Source organism: Dama dama, chromosome 24 (assembly GCF_033118175.1).
Source record: "Dama dama isolate Ldn47 chromosome 24, ASM3311817v1, whole genome shotgun sequence".
NCBI lineage: Eukaryota > Metazoa > Chordata > Mammalia > Artiodactyla > Cervidae > Dama > Dama dama.
Window position 1 is genome coordinate 15,841,129 of NC_083704.1, and position 20,524 is coordinate 15,861,652.

Below are 20,524 nucleotides of genomic sequence, written 5' to 3' on the forward strand. Positions count from 1 at the left end.
TCTCTTATATTATGAATCGCTTGGGCAGGTCTGAGGATTTCTGGTTGTTGTCTTCAACATTATTCCTTGGTGCCTCAGAAATTGACACGGGCAGAATTATTGGTCTTCGCTTTTGCCTTAACTGCCGAATCTCCCCTGGAAGCAAGGTCATAAGCAAAGGGTGAAGCATCTGTCTAATGCATAGCCTCAAGATGACAAAAAGTCAAGGAGAAATTGACGGAACTGTTAGGAAATTGGCATTGCACTTCATAATCAGAGATTTTAACACACCTCTTGGTCACTGGCAAATGAGATAAACAAAGAGATTCAGTATAGATATGGAGGATCTGTGGACATACTTGACGATCCTAACCTAATTAACTTTCAAAGGACACTCCAAAAGAATGAATATATTAATATATTTACAAAGTGGCTTCCCAGGCAGCGCTAGTAGTAAAGAACCCGCCTGTCAATGTAGGAGACATAAGAGACATGGGTTTGGGTCGGGAAGGTCCCCTGGAGGAGTACGTGGCAACCCACTCCAATATTCTTGCCTAGAACATCCCATGGACAGAGGAGCCTGGCAGGCTACCGTCCATAGGGTTGCAAGATGTCGGACATGGCTAAAGCAAATTGGCATGGCACACATACATATATATGTATCCTAAATCACTTTTACACCCGAGACTAGCACAACACTGTAAACCAACTGTACTTCAGTTAAAAATAATAAAAAATTAAAATTAAAAAGGACGCTTCATCTAACAAATGAGGAATTCACATTCTTTTTAAGAACACATGGAACTATTGCTTACCTACTGGACTATAATGCACACTTCATAAATTTCACAGAATTAATAAGATATAGAACGCATCTTTCTAACTACAGTGCAAACAAGATAGAAATGAATACCCAAAATATAACTAGGAAAACCCACTCTTTAGGAAATTAAAGACATACTTTTTAAAAGCTAATATGTCAAAGAAGTCATAATGAAAATTGAAATATATTTAAAACTAAATAATAATGAAAACACTACCAGACTTCCCTAGTGGTCCAGTGGTTAAGAATCTGCCCGCCAATGCAGAAGACACAGGTTTGATACCTGGTCTGGGAAGATCCCATGTGCTGCGGAGCAACTAAGGCTATGAGCCAAAACTACTGAGCCCAAGCTGTAGATCCCTTGAGCTCCAACTACTGAGCCCACGCACCACAAAATACTGGCGTCTGCATGCCTTAGAGGCAATGCTCCACAAAAAGACAAGCCATTGCTACGAGAAACCTGTGAACCACAACTAGAGATTAGCCCACACTTGCTGCAACTAGAGAAAGCCTTCATGCGGCAAAGAAGACCCAACACAACCATAAATAAATAATATTTAAGAACACATACCTATTGCAACTTGTGGGATGCAGCTAAAATTGTGCCTAGAGTATTCAGCTCTAAAATTATTTCATTAAAAAATAAAAGCTGAAAAGTAATAATCTGCGCATCACATTCAATAAGTCAGTAAAAAAAAATTAAAAAAGAAGTCAGTAAAAGAAAAAAGAATAGATAAGGAAGGCAGTAATAAAGACAAGGAATTATTACGTGACACAGATAGATCAGTAAATTCTAAACACAGTTCTTTAAAAAAGTAGAATTTACAATTGATAATTTTAAGAGTAAGAGAGAACGATGAAACAAAAGTAATAATTTTAAGAGGAGAAATGTCAACAAAGGTTGACAGGAAAGCACCTTATGACCAACTTCACACCAGTAGATTTAAAACTTCAAATGGACAGCTGCCAAGAAAGTTATCAATGACCAAAGTATGACTCAAGAGGAAATAGAAATTAGAGAACTTGACTTGGCTTCCAATTATGATAGAAACAGAATCAATATTTTAAGTTTTTTCACAACAAAAATGCCAGACCCAGGCAACTTTATAAGTTAACTTGACCAAACATTTAAGGAAGATAAAATTTCCAGATTAGCTAAGCTCTTTCAAGACAACAGAAAGTGCCAGCCGGCAGCATTCTCTAACTTAGTTTAGGGGGCTGGTATAATGCTGACTTCAAAGCCAAAGGAAGACAGCAGGAGAAAGAAAATCGCTGGTTCATTCCCCTCTTGAATGTGGGCGCAGAAATCTGACACAAAATCACCTCAGTACCCTGAACCCAGTAACGTATTTTAGAAAGGCTGTGCATAATTACCACGTTGAGTTTATTCCAGGGATGCGAGGTGAGTCAGTGTCAGCAAGCTGATAATGTAACTTGTACATGACCAGGTTAAAGCTGAGAACCCACCTCAGCAGCTCATTGGAGACATGGGCCTCACAGGACTGCGAAGTAAAAGAGAAAGAATGTAGAAAAGGAAGAGAAGAAAGCTTTAGGGGGACTAGCAAAAACTGAGGGTTGATTTTGCATCTGTAACATTAGAAGACATACCTGCAGAATTAACACAGATTTTGTGTGTTTCCATGGATGAAATCAACAGCCAAATTATTTTTCATAAAATGAATTTAAAGTACCAAACATAAAAAAGTGTCTGATACATTTTTTTTGGTAAAATAGCTATCTTTCTTTATACTGTTCCCCTCAAATCAACATCTTAGAAATAGCCAGAAGGAATGGGTTTTTTAAAAAATCATTTTTGAAATGTTCCATTTCTGTCTGTAACCATTTGACTGAAAACACATTTGGAGTCACTTCAAATAATGTTCAGCATAGTTCAAAATGATGCACATTGTTGTGATGACTAATGGGTAGTCAATGAAGAGCTAAAATAATTTGAAATTACAAAACTGTAAAATCAAACTGAATATTGCACATGCATCTTATGTAGTCTCAATTTTAGCTTCAATCAATAATTTTCTAAGAAGATGGTCTTGTTATGTTTCCATTCAACTATTCAATATTCTTTAAATGTGTCCAGTTTTATATTTATGGAATCAAGTATTATGCCAAGATTTCAAGTAATCACTTAAAACAGAGAAAAGTATTGCTGGTCTCTACTCTTTTTAAACCAGGAAGTTGCATAGCCAAATATTCAGGCAGACAAGGTCTGTAAGCATCGGCCCTTCATTTTCCTACAAAGAGGAGCTCCTTCCATGACTGCATATTGACTTCCTAGGGATAATGAAACCGCGTCCACCAGCTCTGGAACCATAAACCATGGACAACAGATGTTTACTGAGCATTGGTACATTTATGGGGCTCTTGTTCGGAAGTGTGTTTCCTTCACAGTGACTGAGTCCATTTGCAGGACAATGGAGATTGTCAGGGCTAACTGAAAGAGGGTGCAGAGCTTTCTGGGATGTGTTTCTCTTCCTCTTCTGGTTTCTTTGACCCTCTGAAGGAGACCCAAAGGGAAGACTAAAGCAGCAATGTATTATTTTTGATTATCAAAGCTTCTACAAGGTAGAGTAATTTCAACACTATGGGCCCTATCATATAGACTTGGAAACATGTGCCACCTTTTATTTTTATTTAAGAACAATACATGATGTTGGTCTCCAGGGTAGATGCTTGACTAGCTAAGGCAGAGCCCCACAATACCCATCAACCCATCAGGGACCTCCCACAGCTATGTGTGTGGACAGTGACAACTCCTGCCCATCTTAAGAAGCCTTTTTCTTCATCAAAGGCCACAGAGTGGCTGCTACCGAAGGTAGAGAATTGTGTATTTTAAGGACACACTAAATGAGAAGCCAGTGTTTAATCTTTTTCTCAGTAATAGCCCCCAGTGCATTGCCAGTAAGAGATTGAGGAAGTATTTTGAAGTTCAAAACCTCAATCTGCAAGTAAAATACAGAGATCATCAGGAAACTAGCATGAAGATATTTAATAGAGATCAAAGAGCCTGGTACTTAGAAAAGTGTATTCAAATACAGTTAAATTGCGCCATACCTCACCTACCCTACCATCCCCTTAACAAACGATTGGATACATTTAACATAGATGAATGACATGGTTTCTGCTCCTGAGAAGAGCTCTGCCAAATGAGACCAAGCAATGCAGGAGGATGTGTGCTGGCCCGGAGGCGTGAACGAGGGTGTGGGTGTGCAGAGAGTGCGGTGCGGACCCTGTAAGGGGCGCAGAGGGCAACAGTCGGGACATGACATGCGAGCTGGGTCGCTGAGGATGGGGAAAGGCAGGGAGAAACCGAGCCGAAACTGTGGTGCAGGGAATAAATAAAGCTACGTCTTTCAAGCATGTTTCCAAAATATGGACTCATAAAACTCCTACTTCTCCTGGTCTCTTTCAGTGTTCACGTATCCAGAAAATGGCACCGACGATTTCAGAGACCAAGCAAAGAACATAAACCACCAGGTATTTATGGACATCTCAGAAGACAGACCAGACAGGGTCTTTAGGTTATTCTGTAGGTCACCCCCCAAGTGGGTCATGAAATCACTTTAGTGAGGCCCAGACTAGCATTTTTAGAGAATAATGTACCATAGAGTGCATAGCATATGGCAGCACTGAGCAAAACAAATATCAACGTGTCCAAGGCACAAAGGATAGATATTGCACTGTGTGCTTCTCTTTCTGTTATGTATGTTACATACAAGTTGATACGTGCTCTATAGTATGTAAATTATATATTATGACTATATTTCATAGTACATAAGTATTGTATTTTATGTTAATTTACATATATAATTAAGATGGAATATTACTGCATAAAGTACTTGAGCTTTGGGTAGCAAAGTGAAGCACAGATAAAAAGAATATAGTTATGTGCAGTTTTTGTTTATGTTTTCTAGCTATGGCATCTATTCATTATATTATTATATATTTAAATGTATAGTTATACATTGTATATCTGCATGCATATAAAATGCTACACTATAAATATTACATGTTGTATAATTTTAATTTATCTTGTATATTATAAAGCAGAAACATTTATATAGCTATAACATTTATGTAGTTAATAATAACCGCTTATGTTTATATAATACCTGTAAAACTCTTATATAGTTTACAAATTAGGGACACAATAATATCGACCTCACAGGGCTGTTGTTAGCATTGCATGTGCTAATCCATGTGCCATCATGCCTCTCAGACAGCAAGCTATCAAAAAACAGTAGCTTTTATTATCATTGTTGCAGTTTCATAGTCAGTGGATGGTGATACCATAACCAATCAAATCAGTCTCAGGCCACAACATCTTTCATTTTTCCACAGCATGAATGAACTTATTTCTGGATGAATACACTCAGATCCCTTTGATATTACTAGATACAAAATTGTCCATTTTAGGGAATAGAAGTTGTTCACTATTCTCCACCTGTCTCCTGTCTATAGAGAGAATATTCTCTTGCTTGGACTCAAGTCTGTATCATCTTTCATGAACAACTAGATCAAAGAAAAAAAAGTGATTTGAAGAAAATTGTAGTATTTCTGACAAAAAGTTCCACATAAATGTTTTCAAATAGTTTGTAATGAAATCAAACTCAGCTAGGAAATTAAAAATAAACTTATGTTCGGAACAAAATAATAATGGTTAGATATTTAACACAAAGATCCATACACTGGAATTACATTTAACTTCTCCATTTCCTGTCTTCTTCCCTTGCTCCATTTCTTTGTCCTTCCTTCTCTCATTTTTCTTTTATGTTTCTCTTTCAGGGACCTCTTTCCAAAGACCCATTACAGATGAACACCTATGTTGCCTTGTACAAATTTGTACCACAAGAGAATGAAGATTTGGAAATGAGGTAAAAAATATTTTTAAAGGAAGAAGAAGAATGAAAGATTTAAAGTCAGTGGTGATGTATGTGAAGGAAAATAATTCAATTTGTGCTGCCTCCAAGTGCCTTAGAGCAGTGATTCTCAAATGTTAGCATGCGGGGCTGGTTAATGCAGACTGTTGGGCCTTATTCTGGAAGTTTCTGACTCAGCACTATTCAGCACGTCTTGGATGGGGCTTGATAATCCGAGTTTCTAACTGGTCTGCAGGTGGTGCTGACGCTGCTGGCCCAGGGGCCACACTTTGAGAAGCGTGGTTAGTACATCATCAGTAGAGCTGATTCTGGCATTCTTCATGAAGGCTGAGCATCAGATGCACTTGGCATCCTGTGGGGTCTAATAGGGAACCAAAAATGTACTTGTTGCCCAAATTAACACTGACTGATGAATCAAGCTAAAACTCTATCTATCCCTGCCAGAGACTGGCAGCTCCCCCTGGCTCTCACCTAGAGGTTCTTCTGTTTCAAGAACCATCCCACCTCATGGTCAATGAAACAGAGAGACAGGTGAGCCTCAGGGCGCTCATGAGATCCGAACCTTTCTCTGGACCACAGTCTCATGTTTCAGGGGTAGTGTGGCTGGAGTCAGTACTGTGTCTACATGCTCCTTGCTGTGTGATTTTAAGCAATGTACAAACATCATGTTTCCCTGGTTTCCTTACTGATAAAAAGATAATAGTGACCTTTTCCCTTAAGGCATTTGTGAGGATAAAGCAAATAAGGTTCATAAAGCATTTAGAATAGTAATGGTAGACACTCAGGAACTGGCTATCAGTACAGTCTTTGTAACGTCGCGTTCCCCAGGTTGTCCCAAAGAAAAGACTTCACTCCTTCCCTCTATTCATGACCCATGCCACAAGCACTCTCAGGAGAGGGGCTTGGTGTTTTCCAGCCCTGGAGCAGGATACAAGGGGCTGCTTTTGCAGCCACATGGGCCCTTAGAGATGGGTTCTTTCCTCTTCTGAAGAGCATGGAGAGAAAACCTAGCACACAAAACCATTCATATGTCAGAGCACTAGGAAAATAGCCTGCACTTTATGGTGGACCCCACCATCCAAGTGCTGTGTCACTGGTCCTCGCTGCAGAAGGCTCTGGAACACCTTGTCTCCACCCTGGAGCTCTCTGAGCTTTCCCACATCTCATGTGTGCTAAGTCATGTCAGCTGTGTCAGACTCTTTGAGACCCTAGGGACCATAGCCCACCAGGCTCCTCTGTCCATGGGATTCTCCAGGCAAGAATGCTGGACTGGGTTGCCATTCCCTTCTCCAGGGGGTCTTCCCCGACCCAGGAATCAAACTCACCTCTCTGACGTCTCCTGCATTGACAGGCGGGTTCTTTATCACTAGCGCCACCTGGGAAATCCTTTTCACATCTCAGGTCTGTCCATTTCCCTGGTGTGACCCCTCTGGCTTTTGCCTGAACATGGTTCTTCCTCAGTGAAATCAGCCTTCTCCTCTTCCACTTACCCCAAAGTCCCTGAAGAGAAAAGAACTATCAAAAGCCTCCATCTAGACCCTGTTTCCTGGTCCCATTTGCCATTGGGGTCAAGCTGGATCGCTCAGCTGCCCTTCCTGGTACAAGGCCCAGTGGCCCCCGTAGCAGGTGTGGGTGTCCTGCTGAAGTCTGGCAGCTCCCCCAGCTCACACCCAAGGTCAGCTTTCATTGTTCATCTGTGGTCTGCTTCCAGCTGATTCTCGGGCTTTTCCCTGGCGGAGTTCAGGCTTGGTTCCTGGCTCCTTAGATTCGTTCGGACAATTAGGTTCTTGTACATCTGAATTTTCTCCATCCTGAGGAAGACTCACCATGCTGAACTCACTGGCTGGAGTTGTAAATGTTATCTAAACAGCCTGATTAGGCACAGCTGAATGAGATGCTATTTATCAGGTGAAGCCCCATTCTATCAAGATACTGCAAACCCTGCCAGTCAGAACCTACCTAGGATTCATCACTGGTGTGGTCCCTTGCCCTCAACTGACAGTCTACGTTAACTATCTGCTGATGAAGACAAGGAGAACCTATATTTACTTTGCAGTGAACAGTATATTGGGTTCTTCTTGAGATTATCATTTGAGTGTCTAGAATTTAAAATTTAACAGCACCCCATTGTGCAGGCCCCACAGCTTCATCTTAGAAGATTGTTCTGAACGTATCAGATGGAAACAATAGCTCCAGAGAAGTCTCAGGAGTGAAGTCTGAACTGCCTGGTGGTGGTCTTAAGATATTGTGCTTATTTTAGTCGGTCTCAGGCCATTAACAGTCAAGTTGTCTGGTCACGAATCAAATGTTTACACTCTGCTTCAAGGCAAACAGGACTCTTCATTCCCAGGAATGAAATGTCTGCATTGCATAGACTGCAAGATTGGAGTGATAAATCATACTTAACTTTTTTTTTCTTTGCAAAGAGATTGTAGGTTCCCATTTTAGAAGCCAAGCTCTGATTTAGAATGTGTAAGGCAATGCTTTGGGGATTTAGTATCATTCCTTGAATGAACTAGGGCTTTGTGAATTATCTTTTCTCCTTAAACCACAAGGTAGTAAAAATCCTTTTAACAAAACTTTTGTTTTCATCCACCTTCCTTCTGACCCAGGGGGCATGCTGGAGATTCTCCTCAGGAAAGAAAACAAAGGATACGAGAGTGAAGGGAATGTTGAAAGTGTGAGCTTGAGGACAAAGGAGGTCTAACTGGCAAAGCCAACAGTCACAGATCAGAGCAGATGGCCCATCACTTCAGCCAGAGTTTGCTGTATATCTGCTCAATAACAAGAAAGCTTTTTCTGCCAATAGCCAACAGTCCAGACCTCTCTCCAAACCTCCAGATTCTTCTCCATGCCTGCCCCAGGAGTGACTGGCACCCAGGACCTCTGTCCTGCCCCCCTACAAACCTGTCCCCAGGGTGAGTGATGTCACCATCTGCCCAGGCCTCAAGCCAGCCACCTGAGGTTTTCTTTTACCCCATGCCCAAAATGCATTCAATGTTCAATTCCTACTGGTTCTCTTTGCCTCAGATCTGCTTTATCCAGCCCCACCTTCACCTCTCCCTGGATTGCTATGGGATCCACCTGGTCTCTATACCACCACCACCCCATTCCTCCCTTCCCATTTACTTTGGGTGGAAAGGATGCTGCAAAGACAGCCCAGTGTCCTGGGATCGTCTAAACTTTGGAGTCAAACAGAATGGATTCATGTCCCTGCTCCTCTATTTTCGGACAACAGGGCATCTTACCTAACTTTCTGAACCTCTGTCTTCTCACCTTGAAGTAGAGATAATAAGGCCTGTCCTTGTAGGATGGTGGTAGTTGAGTTGCTAAATCATGTCCACCTCTTTGTGACCCCGTGGACTGTAGCCCACCAGGCTCCTCTGTCCATGGGATTCTCCAGGCAAGAATACTGGAGTGGGCTGCCATTTCCTTCTCCAGGGGATCTTCCTGACCCAGGGATCGAACCCGGGTCTCCTGCATTGCAGACAGATTCTTTACCAACTGAGCTACGAGGGAAGCCCTTGTAGGATGGTTGTCATTAAATAAAATAACATAGTAGGAGTTTAACAGTGTTAATTCCAGTCAGTTCTGTTCATACTCCAGAGGTAGATGCTTCCTTTGCAGACATAAAAAATGAGGCAGAAAGAGATTGACATGCAACATGGATTCACTGAGTATTTAAGAATAAAAAGTGTGGGCATCACTTGACCTGGATTTAAGCTCTAGCCAAGCTGCTCACTACCTGTGTGACCCACATGAAGCTTGAGAAGTTTCCACAAGCCATCCGAGCTTCTGCTTTTATAATACATGCATGAAGAAGAGAATCATTGTGCCTGTCTTAGGTCTGCTCATGACACACAAGTGTGTTTATTTTTTTATTTTTATTTTTTTCTCTTTTTTTCCATTTATTTTTATTAGTTGGAGGCTAATTAACATGTAAATCCATGGCTGATTCATGTCAATGTATGGCAAAAACCCCTACAATATTGTAAAGTAATTAGCCTCCACAAGTGTGTTTAAAACTCTCTAATGCCCTCCCACTTCCCTTGGGTCTAGACCGGAATATTTACAGAGACGTGGTGGCTTCTCTCTCCCTGGTGACTTCTCTGCTTTTCTGGCACCACTGTTCCCCTTACCTCTCTGCTCCATCATTTGTTCCCCAAAAGGATCATGCTTCCCTTGTGGCTCAGCTGGTAAAGAATCTGCCTGCAAAGCGGGAGACCTGGGTTCGATCCCTGGATTGGGAAGATCCCCTGGAGAATGGAAAGACTACCCACTCCAGTATTCTGGCCTGGAGAATTCCATGGACTAGTCCATGGGGTCTCAAAGAGTCGGACACAACTGAGCGACTTTTACTTTCACTTTCAACCCTTACCAAAGAAATTTTCTTCCTTCCCTCTGTTCCTCCCACCCTTCTATTCACCCACCACCACCACCCCCCTCACAGACACACATCCTCTTCCAGTTGACTGTTATGCACCCAGTAAATCTCAACTCTTCCTTGGTGCAACCTCAGTGAGATCCTCTATGATATACTTTCATGACATCATATCTCTTTTCAAAGCATTTATCTCATTTTGTATTTATATATTTCTGGGATTGTTTGGTTAACTTATCTCTCCCTTGTAAAGCCCATGAGAACAAATCTGTATTTGTTAAATAACCCTGTGTCCCTGGAGTATAGGCCAGTTCTTAAGACTTCAGTTCAGTTCAGTCACTCAATCGTGTCCAATTCTTTGCGACCCCATGAACTGCAGCACGCCAGGCCTTCCTGTCCATCACCAACTCCCGGAGTTTACCCAAACTCATGTCCATTGAGTTGGTGATGCCATCCAACCTTCTCATCCTCTGTCGTCCCCTTCTCCTCCTGCCTTCAATCTTTCCCAATGTCAGGGTCTTTTCAAATGAGTCAGCTCTTCGCATCAGGTGGCCAAAGGATTGGAGTTTCAGCTTCAACATCAGTCCTTCCAATGAATATTCAGGACTGATTTCCTTTAGGATGGACTGGTTGGGTCTCCTTGCAATCCAAAAGGCTCTCAAGAGTCTTCTCCAACACCTCAGTTCAAAAGCATCAATTCTTCGGCACTCAGCTTTCTTTATAGTCCAACTCTCACATCCATACATGACCACTGGAAAAACCATAGCCTTGACTAGATGGACCTTTGTTGGCAAAGTAATGTCTCTGCTTTTTAATATGCTGTCTAGGTTGGTCATAACTTTCCTTTCAAGGAGTAACCGTCATTTAATTTCATGGCTGCAGTCACCATCTGCAGTGATTTTGGAGCCCAAAAAATAAAGTCAGCCACTGTTTCCACTGTTTCCCCATCTAATTGCCATGAAATGATGAGACCAGATGCCATGATCTTAGTTTTCTGACTATTGAGCTTTAAGCTAACTTTTTCACTCTCCTCTTTCACTTTCATCAAGAGGTCCTTTAGTTCTTCACTTTCTACTATAAGGGTGGTGTCATCTGCATATCTGAGGTTATTGATATTTCTCCCGGCAATCTTGATTCCAGCTTGTGCTTCTTCCAGCCCAGCGTTTCTCATGATGTACTCTGCATATAAGTTAAATAAGCAGGGTGACAATATACAGCCTTGACGTACTCCTTTTCCTATTTGGAACCAGTCTGTTGTTCCATGTCCAGTTCTAACTGTTGCTTCCTGACCTGCATACAGGTTTCTTAAGAGGCAGGTCTGGTATTCCCATCTCTTGAAGAATTTTCCAGTTTGTTGTGATCCACACAGTCAAAGGCTTTGGCATAATCAATAAAGCAGAAATAGATATTTTTCTGGAACTCTCTTGCTTTTTCGATGATCCAGCGGATCTTGAGACTTAGTAGATGCTTAATAAATATTTCATGAATGAATGAATAAGTATTGTGGAGATTAAATGAATGAACAAGTGTTGTCCCTGGCATATACAATTAGTGGGCAAATAGAGTCCATGTTAATAGAATGGACGCTGTAAAGGAGGAAGCTAACCCAGCTCAGAGTGGTTTACCAGGACCTGTTTCCTGAAGGAGATGGGGCTTGAACTCAGGATGAATATGATTTGTTGAGAAGAAATTGTAGAAAAATAGACCAACAGTAGCCCGTAGTCATATTCACAAAGAACAAAGAGTTGAAGACAATGTGGAAGAAGCCCTGCTAAGCCAAACACAGTTTGGGCATGGTAGGGTGAGCCTCAGGGAGAAGGAGTGTAGGGCTCTGCCTCCTTATTCCTAGAGCAGCTCCTGCCCCCCTCAGAACTGCTGTGGTCCCATCATTAGTCTCCACACACTGCCTAAAGGCAGAGGCTTCGTACAGTCAGCTTTGCTACACTGTCAGTGCAAACTTCCTTCATAAATTCATCTGCTGTTACCTCCCCAAAACTCTGGAGCTCATGGAAGCCATGATAATCTTCCTACCATCATGGGCAGAGAGTAGGGGAGAGCAAGGGTGCAGGGCGGAAAGGAGCAGTGTCTGGGGGTCACATTGACCTGGGTCCACCTCCCAGCTCTGACACATCCTAGCTGCATCAATTTGAGCAAACTGTTTAATCTCTTGCAGCCTCCATTTTCTCCTTCCTAGGGAGACTGAGCAATGAGATAATGTTAAAAAAAAAAAAAATGAGATGCTATTTGTGCCCAGTACAAAGTGAGGTGTACAGTTTGTTTAGATACCATCTCTTCATCATTTGCATCATTTCACAATACATTTTATTTTCCTGGTCTTCTGATCAATTACTCTAACGATATATAGTATATATATCTTTAGGGATATATAGTTCAACACTCTGTCTTATCTTTGAGCACATCCAAGGAGACTTTATCTAATTAGTCTGGTGATAAGGAGGCTGTGACACCGTCTCTTACCTTCTGAGTAGGTTTTGTGGTTGCTGACATGACATGCTCCAGGTATGGAATTTTATCGCTGATACACGAGATGGATGTGATGCCATCATGCGAGGGGCTCTCTAAGCTGCCCTTGCTGATAATTTGAGGTCTGATAACATCAGTGAGCCACCCGGGTTCCTCTGGCTGAGTGTAATGAGCTAGCATAGTAGATAACCTCTGTCATTAAGGGTCTTAGACAGTCTCCACCAAACACCTTTAATGTCTAGTTTTTTAAAAGTCCTGAAAATTACACTTTATGGAATGCCAGCTTAATTAATGAGCAAAGCTTTTTAAAATGCGACTTGAAATACAAACTGGAGAACCCCATAATCAGGACTGGCATCATGATCAGAGACTGTCTCATAAATTCACAAAAGCCGTGGGTCCGTCATTCTCCTGACCATGTACCTGACTGTGTGTGACACACTCACATATGCACATACATCCCTACACACTCACAATCAGATACAAGCAAACTCACACACAGCCACACACACACACACATTCAGACACACACACACAAATACACATGCATTTATACACACACATATTAGCAAAAGCTTGATAACCCTTTCTTAGCCTTTTGATGAAAGTAAATCCTGCCGTCCATATTTGCAGTGTAACCTGTCTCATTGAAAGTCTGCAAAATATTCTTGGAGATATCACTTATTAATTCACAGTGATGCATATTTTTAAAATCTGTAAGAATAACTTCAGTGGCTTGGCCAAGTTGACATATTGTTTAAATAGTCAGCATATATAAATAACTCTGAGTAAGCATGAACCCCTAAAACATTGGTAGGGACTCTGAAATAAAAGATCAAGCATAAACAAAAAACTCAAGGGTTCAAATACATATTTAAGTGACCATGTATGTCTATTCCAAAGAATCCATTTTGGTTTTCCACATCTAAATCATTTTCATTTTTATTAGTTCTCCCCAAACAGATTTATATGATAATGGCCATGTTTCATAAGGGGTGAAGAGGAGAGGAAAAATTCCTGTGAGCCAAAAGAGGGAATGAGGAAACTGCTGTTTGAATATTATTAAATTTTAAGAGAGATGTAAATTAATTGCCACTCAATCTGTTTGTGTCAGAATAGCTAAATTTGGGGGCCGTAAGAGAAAAACATATCTTCTTTTGTAACTCCAAATTAGATTCCTGATTTAAAGTCTTGAATTGCCAGACTCTTTCTTGGAAGTCATGAGTACCAGATTTTTCTGTGTGCGAGTCTGAACAAAACCAGGCAACCAATTGTCCCATTAGCTGATATTCACAAAAACCTCTGGAGATGGGATGGGCTGAATTCACCTCTTCCTGATTTATTGAAAGCACCACTTGAAATAAGGTCAAATGGGACTTTAACCCTTGTGCAGCTATCTCCAGGATTTGTGTCATGTGCCACCGCTCACCTCGTGGTGAATGAGATGCAGTTCACAGGCCCTGTTATCAAAGAGCTCCCGTGGCCATAAGGCTGCAGGCCCTCGACAAGAAAGTCCCTTCGATATGAGGGCTTGTGGGCAGGGATGTAGTTCCAGATACTGCTGCTGCACCTCAGGGGGACGCTGAAACATCAGCTGGAGCGAATCAGGTCTTCCGACCGCGTGATCCCACTGCAGAATAGAACTGTGATCTAAAATCTAGAAGGAAGAGAGGAAGGAAGCTAATATTGAGGGAGCATATACTGTATATCAAGGGCTTCCCTGGTGGCTCAGATGGTAAAGAATCTGCCTGCAATGCAGGAGACCTGGGTTCAGTCCCTGGATGGGGAATATCTCCTGGAGAAGGGAATGGCAACTCACTCCAGTATTCTTGCCTAGAGAATTCCATGGACAGAGGAGCCTGGTGGGCTACAGTCTATGGGATGCAAAGAGTTGGACTCAACTGAGCGACTAACACTTTCAATGTGTATCAAGTTATTTACACGACATAATTTCATTTAATATTTAAAAAAAAAAAAAAGAAGAAGGCATTGAAACAGCCTTGGGAAGAAGCCAGGGAAGATTTTGCAAGGAGATGGCATCGCAGCCCGTCCAGGACTTCCAGAAAGAGTGGACATGAGTACCTGTACGGCTTGAACAGTGAGCAGTCATTCCCTCTTCCACTGAGGAAAGGGTAACAGAAGAATAATTCAACTATAAGAACAAGTGGTGTCAGATGCAAGCCAGTTGCAAATCCCATTCCAAAAGAAGTTGTGGAAATTCACTGCAGGAGCATACTTAGATTCTTACATTCATCCCAGTCTTCATTCTGGAAAGACTGTCTTAAAATTCAGTAAAGCTTAGCAAATGGACACTTAGCTGTTCAGTTCATATTCCAAGGAGATAATTTATGGTCTTTTACCCTTTTGAGGAGGGGGAGAGAGAAGCGAGTCCAGGAACCCACAGGTGGAAGTGGAGGCTTAGAGCTGTTATCTGGGGAGGCAAACTCTTCATCCACTTGTCTTTCCATCCTACACTGACATGATAGGTTTCCTCTCTGTTAAGGAAGACAATTTATATTAGCAGATTCAGATAATGGGTTAATTTTACCCTTTTTGGCCACTCACATTACTCCTTATAAATCTATTTGGATTGTTAAATTTGCTTCAAAAGAACAGGAAGTGTGTGATTATAGACTGGGGTTCATGAAAAGTCACTCCTGGTCAAGGATAATTTTTTAAAATTAAAATGATTACTGTTCTACAAATATAAAATGAGTACAGGTCAGAATTTTAATTTGAATCACTAATGAATGAGAGAACCAGTACACTTTAACATCTGATTCAAAGGAAGATTCACGCAGCACCCATATGTAGGCAATCAGGAGTGCTGATGTGAACTTACAAATGGGTGCAAAAGTAGATAATATTCACAGGGTAGTCATTGACTACTTTCTGCCAGACACAGTTCACTAATGTTTCTCGGGGTAAGGCTTATTTGCATTATTGCAGAGATGTGCAGTAGCTCAAAGACCCTGAAAGGGGGAGGTGACCCAGAAGGGTGCACCAGACAGCACCCCAGTTCAGTCATCAGTTTTGCCCATTTCAGAGTCTTCCAAATTGTCCCTGACAACCCCTTGCATTCTTTCAACTGATCAGTGAAGTGGTTCAAGCAAGCAGCATTTTGCAGAGGAGAGAACAGTGGTTAGGATGGTTAAACTACATGTTATAATCCGTATGAATCTCCAGGAGAACATTATTAAAATAGAGACTCCTGGGTTACACCCACACTGGAGACTCAATTCCCATTTGGAAATCTGTATGGTCAAATATTCCCTTAGACTCTGGTAATCTGCCAGGTTTGAGAACAACTGTGACTTAACTGACTTCTCCTGAGATGAACAGTGGGCCAGCGGCCGACCCAAATGGGATGCAGATTTCTGATCCTCAGCCAGTGCTCAATACACTGGTCAGCACTGCGGCTTTAGCCTGTGGTTTATTTGGTAATGTCCTTCACTCTGTATGGTTTTATAAATCCTCCATAAAATAAGAAAAGGAGAGCCCTAGAGACAGTGTTAGACAAAATAAGACTTGGTGTCTCATTTCCATTCTCTTAAGTACATTACTGCTTGGCAAATGCATCAACTTAATTAAAACTAAATGTAATTCTAATGCACCAATTTGATTTAAAATAATCTTCACAGTCACCAGGACATCAAAATGCAATTAAGGGCTATTTGAGGAAAGTCTCTGATGCATATTATACTCTGACGCTGTGCTATGTCAAGAAACCCAGATCTTCCCGAATATCACTAATGTGTTTAGCAGCCTCTCTCTCACTCAAATGCCTTTTTCAATTAGGTTCTGGAGAGCATGATCTGTGACAGTTCAGGAACATTTACCAAATCTCATCCACATGGCCCTTTAGCTGAATCCTTTCTCTCTGAGCTGGTCTCTGGACTTGAGAAGGCGCAGGCCAGTTTTCTGGACGCCAAGCTTAAGACAAAATCACACAGCAGAGTTCAGGAGTCCCTTGTTCCCTAACCACATGCTAAGATTTTAAAGGCTCTGGACCAGGATAATGGAAATCAAGAAAAGGGTCTAGGGGAAAATTTAGCAATAGATCTGAAACTAATGGAGCAGTTTGGCTGGCTCCTTTTCTGTTCCCCTTGAGACTTCTCTGGTGGCTAAGATGGTAAAGAAACCACCTACAATGCAGGAGACGTGAGTTCGATCCCTGGTTTGGGAAGATCCTCTTGAGAAGGGAATGGCAACCCACTCCAGTATCTTTGCCTGGAGAATCCCATGAACAGAGGAGCCTGGCGGGCTATAGTCCATGGGATCGCAAAGAGTTGGACACAACTGAGTGACTTTCTCTTTTACTTTTCTGTTCCCCTTGGCTTGGGTTTCTCCAGGAGATTTGTTTGGCCTGAGTAAGAGTGGTTGATGTAAGCTTGATTTGGGGTTCTTTTGCCTAATGAATGGGAAACTGTAAGAAATTTTTTAAAATCTCCAAATAGTTGCAGAGTAAAATGGGCAATTCTAAGGAGTTTCACAAAGTTTGAGTGGTACAAGAGGCAGCATGATTTCGTGGACTTAGTGGTGGAATCAAACCCTCTTAGGGAGAAAGTCTCTCTTGATCTTCTTCCTTGTGTGTAATTGCTACTAGTCTCCCCCACTTCCTTCAGTGAACTTTGCTGTCCCCCCAGGCTCTGGGTAGGGGGGACCTGCACCCTTCCAGCATCTCCCCTGAAGTCAGCTAATGGGCAGTAGATTCTTCCCTCCACCCTGAGCCTGCCACAACTATGTGGTCGCTATCTGGAGTCAAGGGGAAGAGAGAGGGGGTTGGGGATGTGAAGAGAGAGAAACTTTTCCAAAACACTGAATTACATCAAAGGTCAGTTTTTGAAGCCCCTTAAGAGGTCAAAGGTTATTACATTAAGCAGTTGCCCCTGCGAAACCTGAGGGGACACTGAATTTTCTCATACCCCAGTAAAAAACTAAATTTTTAGAAGGAAATTAGAACTTTTAAGCCTTTAGTGTATATCGTTCACAGTGCTGAAGGCTTCCACATAGGTCTTCTCATTTAATTCACATAGCAACTTTGCAAAGTCAATATAGTTCACTGTATAGAGAGATGGAGATATAGATGCCTTGGAGTGTGTACTTATGTGAATATCATTGAGGTAGCTCAGTCTCAAAGAAGCCTGTTTGTTTGGAATTTTTGTTTGTTAATTTTGCTACTAGTAGCAAATTTTTTTTTTTTTTTTTGCTACTAGTCTCCCCCACTTCCTTTTTTGCTAGACTAGTAGCAAATTTTGTTTCTTAATTCCATACATGTCTATGCCCTTAGAGTGTATTTCTTCTCATTTGGCAGTGATACTGTTAAGTTACCAGTTGAGATCACCAACATCTTGAGGACAGTAACAATGTCTTAACAACCATAATAACCACCATCTCTTGTGGGCTTATCTAAATGTGTTTCTCAGGTCTTAACTCATTTAATCATCAAAAAAGTAAGAAATGTACTATTTTTATTGTCACCCAACAGTTAAGATAACTGATGCTTTGAAGCATCTTTTTATCCTGAGTACACACCTGAGACCTAACATGTGACCTCATTAAAAGGGTGTCACTGTCTCCAACCATAGGAATCTGTGTTCTACGTGGGGACCAGAGACAGGCTACATGGGGGGCCTCGAGACAGCTCACAGTTGACCCTCTGGGAGCCCCCACCCATGAAAGACTCAACCATCTTCATAACTTAACCTTGCAGAAGAGTTTCCTGTAGATGGCTGGGCTTGCCTGCATCATTCATACGCTCTGTGAACATTGTGTCCTCACAGTCCCTGAATCCAGTGTACCTGGGTGAGGGCGAGAAGGGTTGCTGTGTCCAAGTGGAAAACCACATGAGGGACACAGAGGACTGCTGGAAACGACCCCAGAGAGCAACTGTCCAGCTCACATGCACATAAACACACATATACACACTCACAAATAAACTCTGTCCTCCTCACCACAAAGCCATGACTCTGTAGTTAGCTTTGTTACTTTATTCCTACCCCTGTGGATAGCCCACAGTTCCCTCAGAATTTTAAGATGTTCCATGAACCATGCTATAGGTCATCTGAGAGTCTTCCTCAAGGTTTAAGACCCATTTTACTGAACAAACAAAAAGGCCAGCTGTGGTGTTATGATCTCTCTGCTACAAACTGGATTGTTTCTGAAGTGTATTGTACATTTTATCAATGTATATAACTCTCTAGTACTTTGGCAACCTGATGCAAAGAGCTAACTCACTGCAAAAGACCCTGATGCTGGAAAAGATTGAAGGCAGGAGGAGAACGGGATGACAGAAGATGAGATGGCTAGATGGCATCTCCGACTCAATGGACATGAGTTTGAGCAAACTCCAGGAGATGGTGAAGGACAGGGAAACCTGGCGTGCTACAGTCCATAGGGTTGCAAAGAGTTGGACATGACTGAGCGATGAACAAAAACAACAACATAATTTTAGGTTACAATGCAGCAGAATTTATATTTGAACTTAGGATATTCTGATTGATTGAATTAAGCAAAAGAAACAGGAAGATCCCCTGGAGGAGGGCATGGCGACTCACTCCAGTATTATTGCCTGGAGAATCCCATGGACAAAGGACCCTGATGGGCTACCATGGTCCATAGGGTCACAAAGAGTCGGACATGACTAAGCAACTTAGCATGCACAAACTATTTTAAGTATTTGGGAGCCAGATGAGTTCATCTTCCATGGACTGTATAGTCCGTGGGGTCACAAAGAGTCGGACACAACTACCAACTTTCACTTTCACTTTCTTTGGAGTTCGTCTCCAAGATTTGGAAATATAGAGTTAAATTATAAAATCTATATATAATGGATCAGAATATAAAGTCACCTAAAAGAAAGAAAATAGCTGATAGACCAGAGCAGGACTTTCTACTAACAGAATGTGATAACACAACATAAGAATTATTTCATGGAAAGGGCTCCAGTCAGCAGAGAGGCGTAAAACAGCTGGAGGCAGAGTCACACCCTGGCAGTGTCCATCTTAGGAACAACCCAAGGACGGAGAATATTAAGCCTTAGGCCTCCGTTCTACCAAGACCCATGGCAAGGTTCTGCGTCAGGAGAGCAGGTGGGCAGAAGGAAGGGGAAGAGGCCTGAGTTGAGAACAGGTTAGAAGAGAACCCACAGTTGAGAGTGAAGTGTGTGGTGCAGCCACTCAGGACCACACCAGCGACTGGGGAGTCGGGGTAACAGCAGCTGGAGCTGTAGGGGCAGCTTACATGTGGTCAGCAGCTGGGTGAGTGAGGTTTCCCAGGCTCCCCACGGGTTAGCTGATTTGAATAATGTCCCAGGCTCCAGTCACAGAGGCTGTCCTGAGCTGTCCAGAGCCCGCGCCAGGGCAGTTAAGGATGAGGCTGGTGCATAGTGCCCCAGAGCATTCGAGCCCCCAGAGGGAGGTGGTGTGGGTTGTTAATTTAATCAGTTGTCTAAGAGGAGCTCATCAGTCCCTAGACAGAGTTTCAAAGTGGGTCAAGGCATTTTTTAAAATAAATTAAAAATATTATATTACACAGAATGATTTTACCTTAAGTGCCTGCTCAGATCAACTGCCCAGAGCCCAGAGTGGGAAAGGATCTAAGGGGGGCTCAGTGGGAAAGAATGCTGAGATTGCTGGGGGGTGCCAGGCAGAGGCAAGAGGGCAGCAGAAGCCCCACAAGCCACACATGTACCGACCCAGATATTAGAGAGTTGTTGTTTTGGGTTCAAGTACCGCCCTAAAGCAAGATCCTCCCCAAAATGAAAAACACATTAGCTGTCTCTGCCTCATGATTAGAGTATTTAAGTCGTATCAGTAGGAATCACTCATTCTTTATGCATCCTGTTTATTTCACTGGTAGTCCTGAAGACAATTTGCAATCATATATTTATTAGTTATGCATACACATTCTATATTTATTATTTATGAAATGTTTAATTATGCATTTTCTTATTTATTATCC

The 20,524-nt window shown here is 42.0% G+C and overlaps 1 protein-coding gene across 4 annotated transcripts in view; it reads left to right on the forward strand.

Annotated features, from left to right (window-relative positions):
• Nucleotides 1-20,524, forward strand: part of STAC (SH3 and cysteine rich domain) — a 112,468-nt gene that overhangs the window by 75,406 nt on the left and 16,538 nt on the right. For 3 of the 4 annotated variants that reach the window (XM_061127746.1, XM_061127748.1, XM_061127747.1), the window contains exons 7-8: nt 4,230-4,294; nt 5,603-5,691. In XM_061127746.1, the coding sequence (XP_060983729.1) occupies nt 4,230-4,294; nt 5,603-5,691 (154 nt within the window). Of the gene's footprint in view, nt 1-4,229; nt 4,295-5,602; nt 5,692-8,309; nt 9,002-20,524 lie in introns of those variants that run through there. The other variant, XM_061127749.1, reaches the window with a different exon arrangement.